Source organism: Ictidomys tridecemlineatus, chromosome 10 (assembly GCF_052094955.1).
Source record: "Ictidomys tridecemlineatus isolate mIctTri1 chromosome 10, mIctTri1.hap1, whole genome shotgun sequence".
Lineage (NCBI taxonomy): Eukaryota > Metazoa > Chordata > Mammalia > Rodentia > Sciuridae > Ictidomys > Ictidomys tridecemlineatus.
Genome location: NC_135486.1, coordinates 63,471,479 through 63,483,825, shown reverse-complemented (window position 1 = coordinate 63,483,825; position 12,347 = coordinate 63,471,479). Strand labels below are relative to the sequence as shown.

Here is a 12,347-nt window from a genome sequence, read left to right as displayed (position 1 = left end):
CAAGAGATCAACAGGGACAGTGCTTCTCTAACCAAAGGTCTGGCAGAAGAGCTGTGGACAGGCATCCCTGGACCTCGGGTGCAGACCCTGTGGGGAGGGCACTCTGTTCTGGATGCCCTGGGTACATGGCAGACACACAGGCTGGGCCACCTCCTCACAGCGGGTCATACGAGTTCTGTTCAGGGGCCATTGAGTGGAGCAAGGCTCCTGAACGTGATCTGCATCCTGTGTAATGTCAGGAGGAACACAAGTCCCGCAGTGTCATCTGGGGGTCCGACCTACAGAGCAGAGCCCAAGGAAGGTGCCCTTCACTAGCTGGGAACATGCGGACCAGCTCTGTGCTCTGGGGTTGTCTGCAGCAGGAACTGCGTGGCTACAAGATTACCCTCCTTTCAGATGCAGCACATCTTCTGCCTTTCTTCTATCTGAGGTGGAAAGTGCAAAGACCATGGACGCTCCGCTTCCCACTCTGCACCTCACCCCCTGGATGGGTGTGGACAGAATGGGGCCACCAGTTTCCTTTACCTCACTCGCTAGCCTCTCATATTCTTCCATCAGCCTCTCATTCTCTTGATTCACAGCAAGAACCTTACATATCCTGTTAGCCGCTGTCTCAGCCTGCAAAACACAAGAGGTAAACGGAACGGCTCCAGCGACAGGGTGCACACACACAGGCCGACGGGGCCAGGCTGAGGGCGAGGAGGGGTGGCGTGCTGAATAGGCACAGAGTGGGTGAGGGCAGGATATGACAGAGGGCACAGCTTTCTGACACTGAAATCATTTCACACTGTTTTTAAGTTTTCACAGAGACTTACACAGCAGGCTAGATATACTGTGTGCAACAACAGGGAAATGACATTAGTCCAAGACACAGGCTTTGTAAGACATCAAGCAAGTTAGTAACAGACATGTGTGGGTCAAGGAGACCAAATCTCGGGTCCCTGAATGTCTGTCCACCTGAACACTCCTCAATACTGATCTCATGGCAACAGAGCAGAGATGCCCTGAATGACACTGGACTTCAGAAATCAAGAGTGACTGGTCCTGAGCACACAGACACAGTGCTGCACTGAATGCACCCAAGATATCTTCCGAAAAGGGTATGCAGAACTTTCTAGATAGGGTCCTCACACAGAGCTGAGCTTGCTTTAGGGTTTTGTTTAATTTACTGTTTAACTTGAGGAGTCATTGTAATCCTCTGCTGTCATTTGTGGTCATGGCCTCAAACCATGACCATGCGGTGGATGGAGAAGAGGAACGTCTCAAGGATGCTTCCAGGCCCATAGCCTTCCACTAGCCTGGCCTCTGAAGCCCTCTGGGCCTAACCACAGGCAGATTTCAGTTATGACTGCTTCCTGATGATCACTTTTAAATGAAAGGGACTACAGGAAGACACACACCATCCACCCTGTCTATCGGAATTCCACATAATGTAAAGGGTGAGCAGCAGGAACTGGTGAAGCTACAGAAGCTGAAGAACATTCTCCCAGTGTCTGGGCTGTTTATCTAGAGGAATGTGACTTTTCTTTTTTTTCTTTGAGGCTATAGCACTTGTATCCCTTTCACTGTTCACTAAACAAAAGTTAATCTTGACAGATGTGAGAACAAATCACTGAGCCATAAAGGCAATTTCCAGGCAGATGACCAAGGGAAGGCATTACCTCTCTTGTCAACCCCCACTGCCTGATGCATGTGGCTTGCTCTTCAAGGCACTTATTTTGTTCCTAACGCCCAAATATTTCTACAATTGACTAGTGAGATAAACAAAAGATCTCAGAAAGAAAAAATATAGACTAAAACCCCTTCCGTAACTGTGTAAAGTTAAAGCATTACAAAGTATTTGCAGCTTGGAACTCGCTGTGTTAGGGTTTTTCAGTGACATTAAGAAAGAGTCCAAGTCAGATGTGAAACACGCGCACACACACGCCAGGCACACACGGAGCAGCCAGCCAGCAGTGCACGGGGTCAAGTACCTGCTCCGCTCCTGCGAAAGCATGGTAGAAGCAGGAGACGTAAGTCATGATGGCTCTTTCGTCAGGTTTGGGAGTGTTCACAATGTCTGAGGGGGAGAAAATAACACAGGACACACACAGGCGAAGAGGAGAAACCAGGGTGAACACAGAGAAGAGCAAACCAGGTCACATGACCTGTTTTCTATGCATTTCACAGGCCGGGGATCCTGACTGGGAAGAATGCACGGCACTGAGATTTCTCCTGACAGAATGATCTAAACACACAGGTTTTTTGAACAATCAACTGGGGATTTGTGCTCCCTATCCTGATGGGCTTTTAAAGGGTGTTCAGTGCATGACCACGGAACCTGCTGCTGCATCAGAATGTCACCCCTTTCTGTAGACTCCGCTTGACAAATTGCTTGGAGAGTGCACAGTACTCTGAAAGACGCTCAAGATACTAGCAGACTGTTCTGGACTCCTCCATTCTCACCATCACAGTGGCCGGCATTCTCTGCTCTGTAAATCACCCAGGTGGAGAGGGCATGGCTGCTCACCCTCCATACACACTTACCACGCCACTCAGAGAGACACTAAGAGTGACAACACATGTAGAGAGAAGGGCAGGCACGGACATGCTCCTGAGTGTCCACTACCCTCTGCACTAGTTGAAGACCAATCAGAATAGACGACCACGAAAGTACACCCCTTACTGCTCCACCCTGGCAGCACCATGCTTCTTAACCTTGCTCATGAACTCTAGTCAGTCAACGACAGAATGAAGCTAACACAATTCCCTGTGATCCTCTAGAGCAAAGCCTTGTTCACAGAGGCCATTAACAGGAAGAATTGTATGACTGTGTGGAATCCTGAGGAAAACAAACACAAATGGCGTGCTACTGCGTGAACAGTAAGTTTCAAGAAAACTAGACTACAAAAGACAAACACCAGCTTCCTCAGAACAAGATGGGTCTCTTTACTCAGAAGAGAGGAAAAAAAAACCAGGAAAATGAGAGGAAAAAATCCAGACATAGGAGGTGAAAGTGAGTGGCGACCTGTGTTGGCAGCCTCACCTCTGCATACCAGCAAAAGCATGGCAGTAACCGGGAGCATGAGTCATTGAGGCCCTCTCCTCGGGTCTGGTAGTGTGTGCTGACTCTGCATGGAGAAAAGGTGGTTAGCTGTGGATGTTCTATCCTGCAGCTTCTGCCCAGTGCTTCCTCAGAGAGGCTGGGATTCTCCCCTACCCCACACTGGGGCTGTTTAAGTCTCGGCTCAAGTCCAAGAAGTTACGTTGCAAAGTCAACACTCTGTGCACTTCCAAGAACTGTCATAGGAAATGAAGGAGCTGCCCAGAGAAGGCGCTGCCAGCCCAGAAGAGCCTCAACTAGCAAGAAAGTCACGTCTGTGGCCAGAACGAGGCCTCCAGAATTTCAGTGCACTCACAGGGACATCCTGTCACAACACACAAGGCCCAGGGTCATCCAGGCCCCTGCCAGGTCTACGAGGAGCCAAACCCAGGGTTCACCTCAAATAGGTTCATGGTGAAAAGTAGGGAAATAACTTTCACAACCTCTTAAAATTATGCTAGATAGTTCAGATGAGAAGAATTCACTTTTCACTACAGGTACAGTTCCTGGCTAAATAGGCCAATTAACCCCTTGAAAATCCCTTCCCGGGTTCAGAGACCAACACAAGTAACAAAATGTAAGGCAACAGTGGCAGTGGAAAGTCAAGGTCTTCCAAGAGGCACTAACGAGCTGGGAGGAGGAGACCTGGACCTGCCATTGCATGGAAGAGCCCCATGGGTCAAAGCAAAGAACAAAGGGCACCGCGTGGGGTCCTTCCATCAGTCGGATTTTAGCAGAACATGCTCTCTACCCAGGCCTCTGCACCCTTCCACACTGCTGGCCTGCAGAGACCCTGAGTAATAATCCATAAGGACAATAATGCAGGAGCATTCTTCTGATCCATTAGAAAGGAAAGATGGAAAAAAGGAATGAAAGACAAGGAGGAAGAAGACTACAGTGGCACCTTTCCCATCAGCCACAAGGGACACATGAAGTGGACAGTTACCCAGGCCAGGAGCCAGAGACCAAGACAAGAAGCAAGAGAGAGTATGGGCAGGCCCAGAGCAAGGGCAGTGGCAGAACCAACAACTGGTCAGTGATGAGGAGAACTGAGACCTGCCTCAATTCAGGGTGCCAGGGAGGTATCAATGAGCCAGAAGGTGGCTTTGCTGATGTGTCCTGGCTATCACCTTAGGAACTCCAGGTAGTTATTCTCACAGGAGAAGCCAAAGGAAAAATCACACAAAGAGGAACTTATTTTGGAGGGGGCAGAGGGACAAAGAGCAGAAAGAAATCTGCTGTCTTACTTCATTGTTATATTGACTCTCTACCTCTGAAGAATTTTTAAAAAAACTAAGTAGAATTCTGAAGAGTGCATTCAAGTGTTAGCATCAGAAATGAGTTTAATAAGTGGTCAACAGTGAAGTCCTGATTGAAAGACCACAATCATGGGTTGAAGTACGTCACCCCAAAAGACATGCTGAAGTCCTACCCTCCAGCATCGCAAACATGACCTTGTTTGGAAGGAGAATCTCTACAGATGGGATCCAGGGAAGGTAAGGGCATTCTGTAGCTGGGAGGGCCTGACTCCAACCAATGTCCTTATACAAGGACAGACACAGGAGAAGGCCATGTGAAGACCAGGGCAGGGACTGGGCTGACACTTCCACAAGCCAAGGACTGTCTGGGAATTCCACCAACACCTTGATTTTAGACTTAGACTCCAGAGTTATGAATAGGAAGAATCTCTCCTTATTTTAAGCCACTCAGTTTGTAGTTACTTCTTGTAACAGCCCTAGCAATCACCAAAATAAGGAAAAATGGAAGCTGCTATTAACTGTAATCAAGTTCCTTACTTTTCCAAAGCAATGAACGATTAGGGAATAAAAAAATAACAACATAGTGAAGTCTGAGTATGACTCTGGGGCTTGAACTTCTCCCTCGCCTCCAGATACCCAGCAGAGGGCCTTTCTCATTCTAAGAGCCTGGTCAGTGTCTACTGAACAGTAGTTGACCCACGGATGGACAAAATGAAGTTTCCTCAAGTCTGTTCTGGAAAGAGGTGCCACAGGCACAGCTCACATGAACTCATCATGTTGTTCCAGATTCAACAAAACAATTTAGTTTAGTTAAAAATGAGATGTGAAGGTCTGGCTGGTAAACCGATGGCTGAATGCTCCATACTTAATTCTGCAACTTCTAGCTAGTTACAAGGACGGGTTCCCCCCGCCCCGCTTATATGTCACAGAGAGATTTATTTGCTAAACTTATCTCTATGTGGTTAAGGAAAATGCATTATGTTGTTGGAAAAAATAAATGCAAAAAGTCTTTTTTAAAAAATGATAAAGCATTCTGTTTTCTGAGCTAAAGCTGAACTTTGTGCCAAATCCTTTCACTGTAATTATGCTGGCTTGTTTTTGAGCAGGGTTTAAATACATACATATGAAAAAGTTAAATGTAAAACTCTAATACTCATGTGCCTAGGAACAGAAGTCTGTCAGGAATCACAAGAACTTCCAGTGTAACTTAGCATAAAGCTCTGCAAGGTCCCCTGCAGAGCCACTGTGCTGGAATCCAGGGGTCCTCTAGAACTCCGCAGACACACTCCCAGCTCACCTTCAGCATCCAGCATCTTGGGGATGTCCAAGTGCTTCTCTGCGATCTCCATGGCCAGGTTAATGTTTCCTATGGGGTCATCCTGCACAAAACAACACAGCCAGCTCTTTAAAATACTGAAGCAGAACTCAGGGACAGTGCCTCTTTTCCCCTCACCTTGGGGAGGGCTGCGCAACCCACACGTGACACTACCCTACAGGACTGTCCCTCTCGCCTTTCCCCCACTGCCTTGAAAACAGCAAGAAATAGCGAAGTCACAGAAACCACAGGACCCATGCACACTGCACTGCACACCATGCAAGCGCAAGGGGTAGGCTGTCAGGAATCTCCCCACTGAGAAGAATGAATGGCACTTGAGAGCATGTGTTCCAGCCTGCGAGCCACACAATTTCCATCTTGCTTAAAGGAACCATGGAAGACACATCTTCCAGATCTGCAGAGTGGTCTTGGAGAAAGTTTACTCCAACAGATTGGTTTGAAAAATTACAGAGAGGGGGGTGAGGGCAGAAGGCAGAGGGGTGAGGGTGGAGGGGTGACTGGTGGAGGGCAGGGGGGTGAGGGCTGCAGGAGGTGGAGCTGGGTGAGACTGTAAGTTCACAAAAGAGGCTACAGGCAGCTGTGAAGAACAAAAATCATGTTTTTATGAAGTCAAATCCTAAAAAAAACTACAAAATCTTAAAAACTGTGAATTTGTGAAGAAATGTTTTCTAAAGACTACATGTATCTTTCATTGTGAAATTGGTTAAATATGTATTACAAAATAAATTTAATCTGAGGTGTAGAACTGAAACACTGAAAAACTAAAAGACTTGAGGTATTGTTCTGATCTATTAAGGAATTAACCTATATGTCTGAAATGGATGGGGTTAAAATAGAAAAATCAAAATGAAAAGCAGTGCTGTTACTCAATTACGCAAGAATGACTGTCATCAATATTAACAGCAAAGTTGTTTGAACATTTTAGGAATTGTGATGCTTTGCGAGGAGCACAATCATTTTAATAGGGTATTTGAAAAGTGCCGAGTTTAAAAACACATGTCAGCTTCCGGGTCCCATACAGTAGACGATTATTTTAAGCAAAAAAGTAAGTTAACTAAGTATGGTTTTAATACAGTATGTAAGTACTTGGCTGTCAGCAGATCCATGTAGTGAATCTCACCAGCGTATTGAATGGATGTGCTTATGAAGCCAACTACAGCATACAAGTTTCTTTCTTTCTTTTTCCAAAGAAAGATTTTGGTACCAAAAACAGAGTAATGTCTGTAAAATCTGTCTCATCTGGACTGTAACATAAAGAGAGAACATGCAGCTATTGAGTAGTTAGCTCAGCTATTGTCCAAATGGCCTCAGGCCATTTGAGTTTCTTAAAAGCACCAAGTTTAGAGTGAGGCATGAAGAAAAGTGTGTGATTGTATCTACACACATACATGTGAGTACACATATGCATCCATATCTAACAGGCTCTGATCTCACACCATGTAAAGGATTAGCTGCCGTCATTTACTATCACTTTCCATCCATTGCAAATGGCCAATCACCACAAGTCTACAGACCTTTCATAACAAACACTGACCATTATAAAATGCTAGTTTATAATGAGCCTATCTAGTACAACTGAGTCTAGTGCAGATTTTTCATTTTGCTAATGTAACAGAGATTTATGGGAAAAATGTAACTTGTCCATATGATTAAAATGTGTCAAGGGAACTTGGGGTAATATGCACATTGAGGAGCTGGGGGAAGCTCCATTTTCTACTACAGCAATGTAGTCTGAATCCAGGATGTAAGTGAACTCCTCATGTGTTTCCCTGAGACCATGGAGACAGGCTGGGGAAAGGGTAAGTGGGCAAGCAATAACTAACAAGAGGTGGGAAGCCAGGACCCTTCTGTCAACCATCCGTGCCACACAGGTGAGTACAGCATGCAGCAGGGCAGATTCCACACCCAAACACACAACACACCAGTTAAGCACACCAGCACCCAGGGGGATCTGAGCTGAGACTTCCGCTGGGAGTGGCCAGCAGGGGTGGCCATGCTAGCCTCCAGACGTTATTTCTAAAGCAGCACACACCATGCATCTGGACAGGGCCCTGACTTCTTTTTGCATTGCTAGTCACACGGCAAACTGTTCTTAAAGAATGATTTAGAAAAGGAACCTACAACTTAGACACACTAAACTTTAGGCTCAAAGAGAGAATTAGTTTTCTAAGTCCAATTGTCTAAAACAAGCAAAACAAAACAAAAATCCCAAAACTTTTCTAACTAATACCATGTATCAATAGTGAGATAGGAAGTATCCTTTGTGCAAGAAACAAGTTAATTAATTGAGTAAATATTCCTGCCACTAAATCCTCAGAAAGGCAAAGGGAATTTTAAAAGGCTTGGAGTATTTGAAAGTCCTTTGCCAAAAAAAAAAAAAAAAAAAAAAAAAAAAAAAATATATATATATATATATATATATATATATATATATATATATAGGCTTCAATACTCATTTTTTATACTCCAGGAACATAAAATCTTTAAGAAACATGGATGACACCTTCCCAGGAAGTCCAACCAATCATAAGCTGTATTTTGGTGGGGGCCTGGAGGCCTGGCTTGGCCTGGCTTTTGGTGTCGTCCTCTATGGCAGACAAGCATGCTCCTGGCTGCCTTCTATGGCCTCCCAGGAAGGCTGGCTGGGAGGGCGTGCTTGTCCAGGGCGGGTCTTGTAGCAGCACGGGGTCTGTTCTAGTTAGTGCTGATGTGCTCATTCTCAGAATCACATGCTGAGCACAAGGGAGGGGACACTGCATGCTGGGCCAACCCAGAATGACCTTGTTAAGCTTTGAGTAGTCAATGAGGTCAGGCCGGTGTCTGTGGATGAGGGCACAGAGTCCAAGGCCATCTTTCCAGCTTCACAACCAACATGGGGGAGAAGAGGAACATGGTTAAAGGAGAGAAAGCAACAAGCAGGCTCCGCTTGGCAAGATGCTGGTCTTCCCTCCGACTGAATACACCGAAGGGACCTTCCCCTTGACCCTACCCAGTAGGTTGGTAGTCCTTTGCACACCCATCTCTTCCTGGGGGCAATAAACACTGCCACCTGGTCCTCTTCTTTCCGTTTTCAATGACAAGGACTTGCCAGGGTCCTGCCTTGTTTCCATGGCGCAGACCATGGCACAAGGGAGATGCCTTTGTGCTGTGCCTGCCCTTCCTGTCCCAGCTTTCCTCTCCTCATTCTCCATTTTGGTCCTTAGCCTTGGGCTGCCAAATAAGAACCCCTGGGAAACTCTACTCCGAACATGTCCAGGGATCTTCCCACTGAGTTCAGGGACACTTCAAAAGCCACCAGGAACAGGGCAGATTTTGATCTCCAGGCTATTTCCCATAGACACCAACACTGATCACTCCTTAGCCAACGCCAAGCTTGGCATGTGCAGGTGACAGCAGGGTCAGTGAAGGCTGGCAGGGTACAGAGCTCTGTGCCCAAAGGTTTGGGAGTGGAAGGAGACTCTGGTGGGAGCCTCCAGGCCTTGTTGCTAAAGGGCTTGTGACAACCTAGGGTCAGTGGAAAACAAGCAAGAAGGTGAGTAGAAGCAAGTCTGGGGCTCTGGCAAAAGGCCCCAGCCCTGCCTGGCTCCTATCATCTGCCAAACAGCATCCAGTGGGGACAGGGCAGCATTTCCCCTTCTGTGTTCTGAAGGCCTGGCTGGTTCAGTGCTTATAACAGGCAGGCACTCTTGAGATATCTGTTAAGCTATAAGAACCTTCCAATCGGTCCTTGTGGCCCATCTTGGTCCTTCCTCTTTCCCACTATCCACAGACCCTTTTGTATTTGAGAGTAACCCACACTCCGAAGGGTGAGTATACAACCAAATCTCCATGTCCATGTGATGACAAATATGCAAGAGACAGAAGACCGCAGCAAGCATGAATCCTGATCACGGATTATGTCAGCACTTCACTCATTTCGTTCCCTGTGATTTTTCAGAAGTGATTTTCCTACTTCTTTTGAATCTTGGAGGAGCAAAGCTGATGACCAGGTCTGAAGGATCAGAGTGCAGCAAGTCTACCAGGATCTCACCTGTCACTGACAAGTGACCATCAATCCTACTGCCTTCTCCCAGCAGCAGGTGAAGCCAAACTGAGGCGCATTCTCGTGCCCCAAATTCTGGCACTGCTGGCCCTTTGGTTGTCAACAGGGCTGCCTTATGAGCATCCCACACCTCCACTGAACCTTCTCCCCTGGGAGAGCCTGAGCATCAAGAGTTCTATACCATGGTTTTTCTCCATACACAAAACTCCAGGCAGGAGGAGGGAAACCCCAGAGTAAACAAACATGGTTTCTCCCAGCTGCGGTGGATTCCAGTGAGCAGGGAAAGATCTCGAGGCCCTGTGCTTACCTGGTGTGGAAGTTCTGAATGTTCACATTTCTATAAGGAGCTGTTTTCCTCTGACACCAAAGCAGCAGCCCTTCTTTGGCAGATGTTTCTATAACAATAACCAAGAAAAAAAAAATGTCCATAGGAAGGACTCATTGTTTAGTTCACCCAGCTCCTACTTGCTTTTGTAAGAGACCTTCCAGGAGGCCACTCACCAACAAAGCAGCTCTTCTCCCTGTCTCTGCTAGCAGATGAAGCTGGAACCCCAATCCTCGGGACAAGCTTCTGAAGACTTGTAAGAGTCTTCAAAAGGACAATGCAGGAGTGGCCAAAGATTATAGCATAAAAAAACACCAAAGCCAGACTTCTTTAAAATTAAATTAAGATAATTGAAAAAAATATGTGGAGTTCCTGATAGGTCAGATGACAAGCAGGCTTCACTTGGCAAGATGTTAGTCTTCCCTCCGAATGAATACACCAAGGGGACCTTCCCCTTGACCCCACCCAGCAGGCTGGTGGTGCCTTGCACACTGGGGATGTCAATTACTCTGGACTAGAGACTGTCCAATGTGAAAAGGCAGGCTGTGGAGACCAGGATGCCGCAGGCCGACCCCTGCTTCTCAACTGACTGCATCCTTTAAATACCAGGAAAGCTAGATATGGGAACAATCTTTGGGGAAGGGAGTCTGATGGGGCCACCTAATTCTCTGCACTGGCTAAATGTTTATGCACACAATTCCAAAAAGCATAAATAAATGAAGCAACCTGAAACACAACTCCCACAAACTTACAGAACAACTAACCTATCCATCTCATTTATAATCCATACTCTTAGGTAAAGGGAATTCTCAGAGGCCACTATGTTTTAAATTTACTCCCAGTGATTTTATAATCCAGAGTGTTACTGATAAATGACCAGTTTGGTCACTTGAGTTTTGACTAAGTTATAAAACTCGTCAGCACCCATGATAATGTGCTGATGACCACCTGAGGGCACAACAGGACAGGCCACTGGTTCACCAGCAACAGCCCCTGCATGAGCTATGCTTGCCCACTGTGACACCCAAGCCGCTTCCCCACAGTAGCTCCAGGCAGTGACGATGATGGGGAGATGGAGTGGAGAAGGCCCCAGTGGCACCAACCTCAGGACCACACAGCAAGCGTGTGCCTCTCCACGCCTCCACCCTGCCCTTCATGCCCAGAACTCCAGGAGGCTGGAGTATGTCAGCCACCCCTGCTGCCTCCCTTGCCCTGCCAGGCATCCCCAGCAATCTCAGGCACTTCTTCTGTGGACGAGTGCTGGCACCTTCCGTCCCCTACCTCTCCTTTACTTTCTTGGAAGAGGCCACCCATCATTCTGTTGAAAGAAACTGGCTCCCTCCAAAATTTAGTTCTAATAACAGTATCTTTTTCTATCTAAAATATATCATTAAAAACAAAGATGATTTTCCACAGACTTACTGAAATTAAAAATTACTTCATAAAACTAAGACAAATAAAATGTTAGCAAACCAATATTATGCACTGTGTTGGATACTAAAAGAACATCTCCTGGAAGAGACTCAGGTACTCCGCTCATGAAATGACTACTTTTTATTTTTAATTTTATTTATTTATTGGTACCAAGATTGAACCCAAGGGCACTTAACCATTGAGCCATATCCCTACCCTTTTTTTTTTTTTGAGACGGAGTCTTGCTGAGTTGCTTAGGACCTTGCTAGATTTCAGGAGCTGGCTTTGAACTCATGATCCTCCTGCCTCAGCTTCCCAAGCTGCTGGGATTATAGGCATACACCATAGCACCCAGCATGAAATGACTACTTTTTTTTTTTAAGAGAGAGAGAGAGAATTTTAATATTTATTTTTTAGTTTTCGGCGGACACAACATCTTTGTTTTTTGTATGTGGTGCTGAGGATCAAATTCGGGCGAGCGCGCTATTGCTTGAGCCACATCCCCAGCCCATGACTACTTTTTAATGTTCAATTCTTAATCTTGTGAAGAACATATTACTGTATTCTTTTATTTTAGCATTTTATAATTTGATTTGTAATCTCAGCAGCACAGGAGGCTGAGGCAGAAGTATTGCAAATTCAAAGTCACCTCAGCAATTTAGTGAGGCCCTAAGTAACTTAAGTGAGGACCCATCTCAAAATAAAAAAATAAAAAGAGCTGGGATGTGGTTCAGTGGTTCAGTGTCCCTGGATTCAATTCCTGGTACCAAAGAAACAAACAAACAAAAAAACACCTGTGATTTGACTATTTTATTTGGGGCATGTAAATAATTATTTTGGGAAAACTCTAGGGGAACATACCATTCACCTGAAATAATAAAATTAAGTTT

General features: G+C 45.9%; 1 protein-coding gene across 4 annotated transcripts in view; it reads right to left on the bottom strand.

Annotated features, from left to right (window-relative positions):
• The window catches only part of Actn2 (actinin alpha 2), a 59,789-nt gene that overhangs the window by 21,191 nt on the left and 26,251 nt on the right, over positions 1-12,347 (bottom strand). For 2 of the 4 annotated variants that reach the window (XM_005320350.4, XM_078023100.1), the window contains exons 5-9: positions 10,027-10,114; positions 8,458-8,536; positions 5,639-5,720; positions 1,974-2,059; positions 526-618 (exon numbers count right to left, since the gene is read on the bottom strand). In XM_005320350.4, coding sequence (XP_005320407.1) covers positions 526-618; positions 1,974-2,059; positions 5,639-5,720; positions 8,458-8,536; positions 10,027-10,114 — 428 coding nt within the window. Of the gene's footprint in view, positions 1-525; positions 619-1,973; positions 2,060-5,638; positions 5,721-8,457; positions 8,537-10,026; positions 10,115-12,347 lie in introns of those variants that run through there. The other 2 variants (XM_078023098.1, XM_078023099.1) reach the window with 2 other exon arrangements.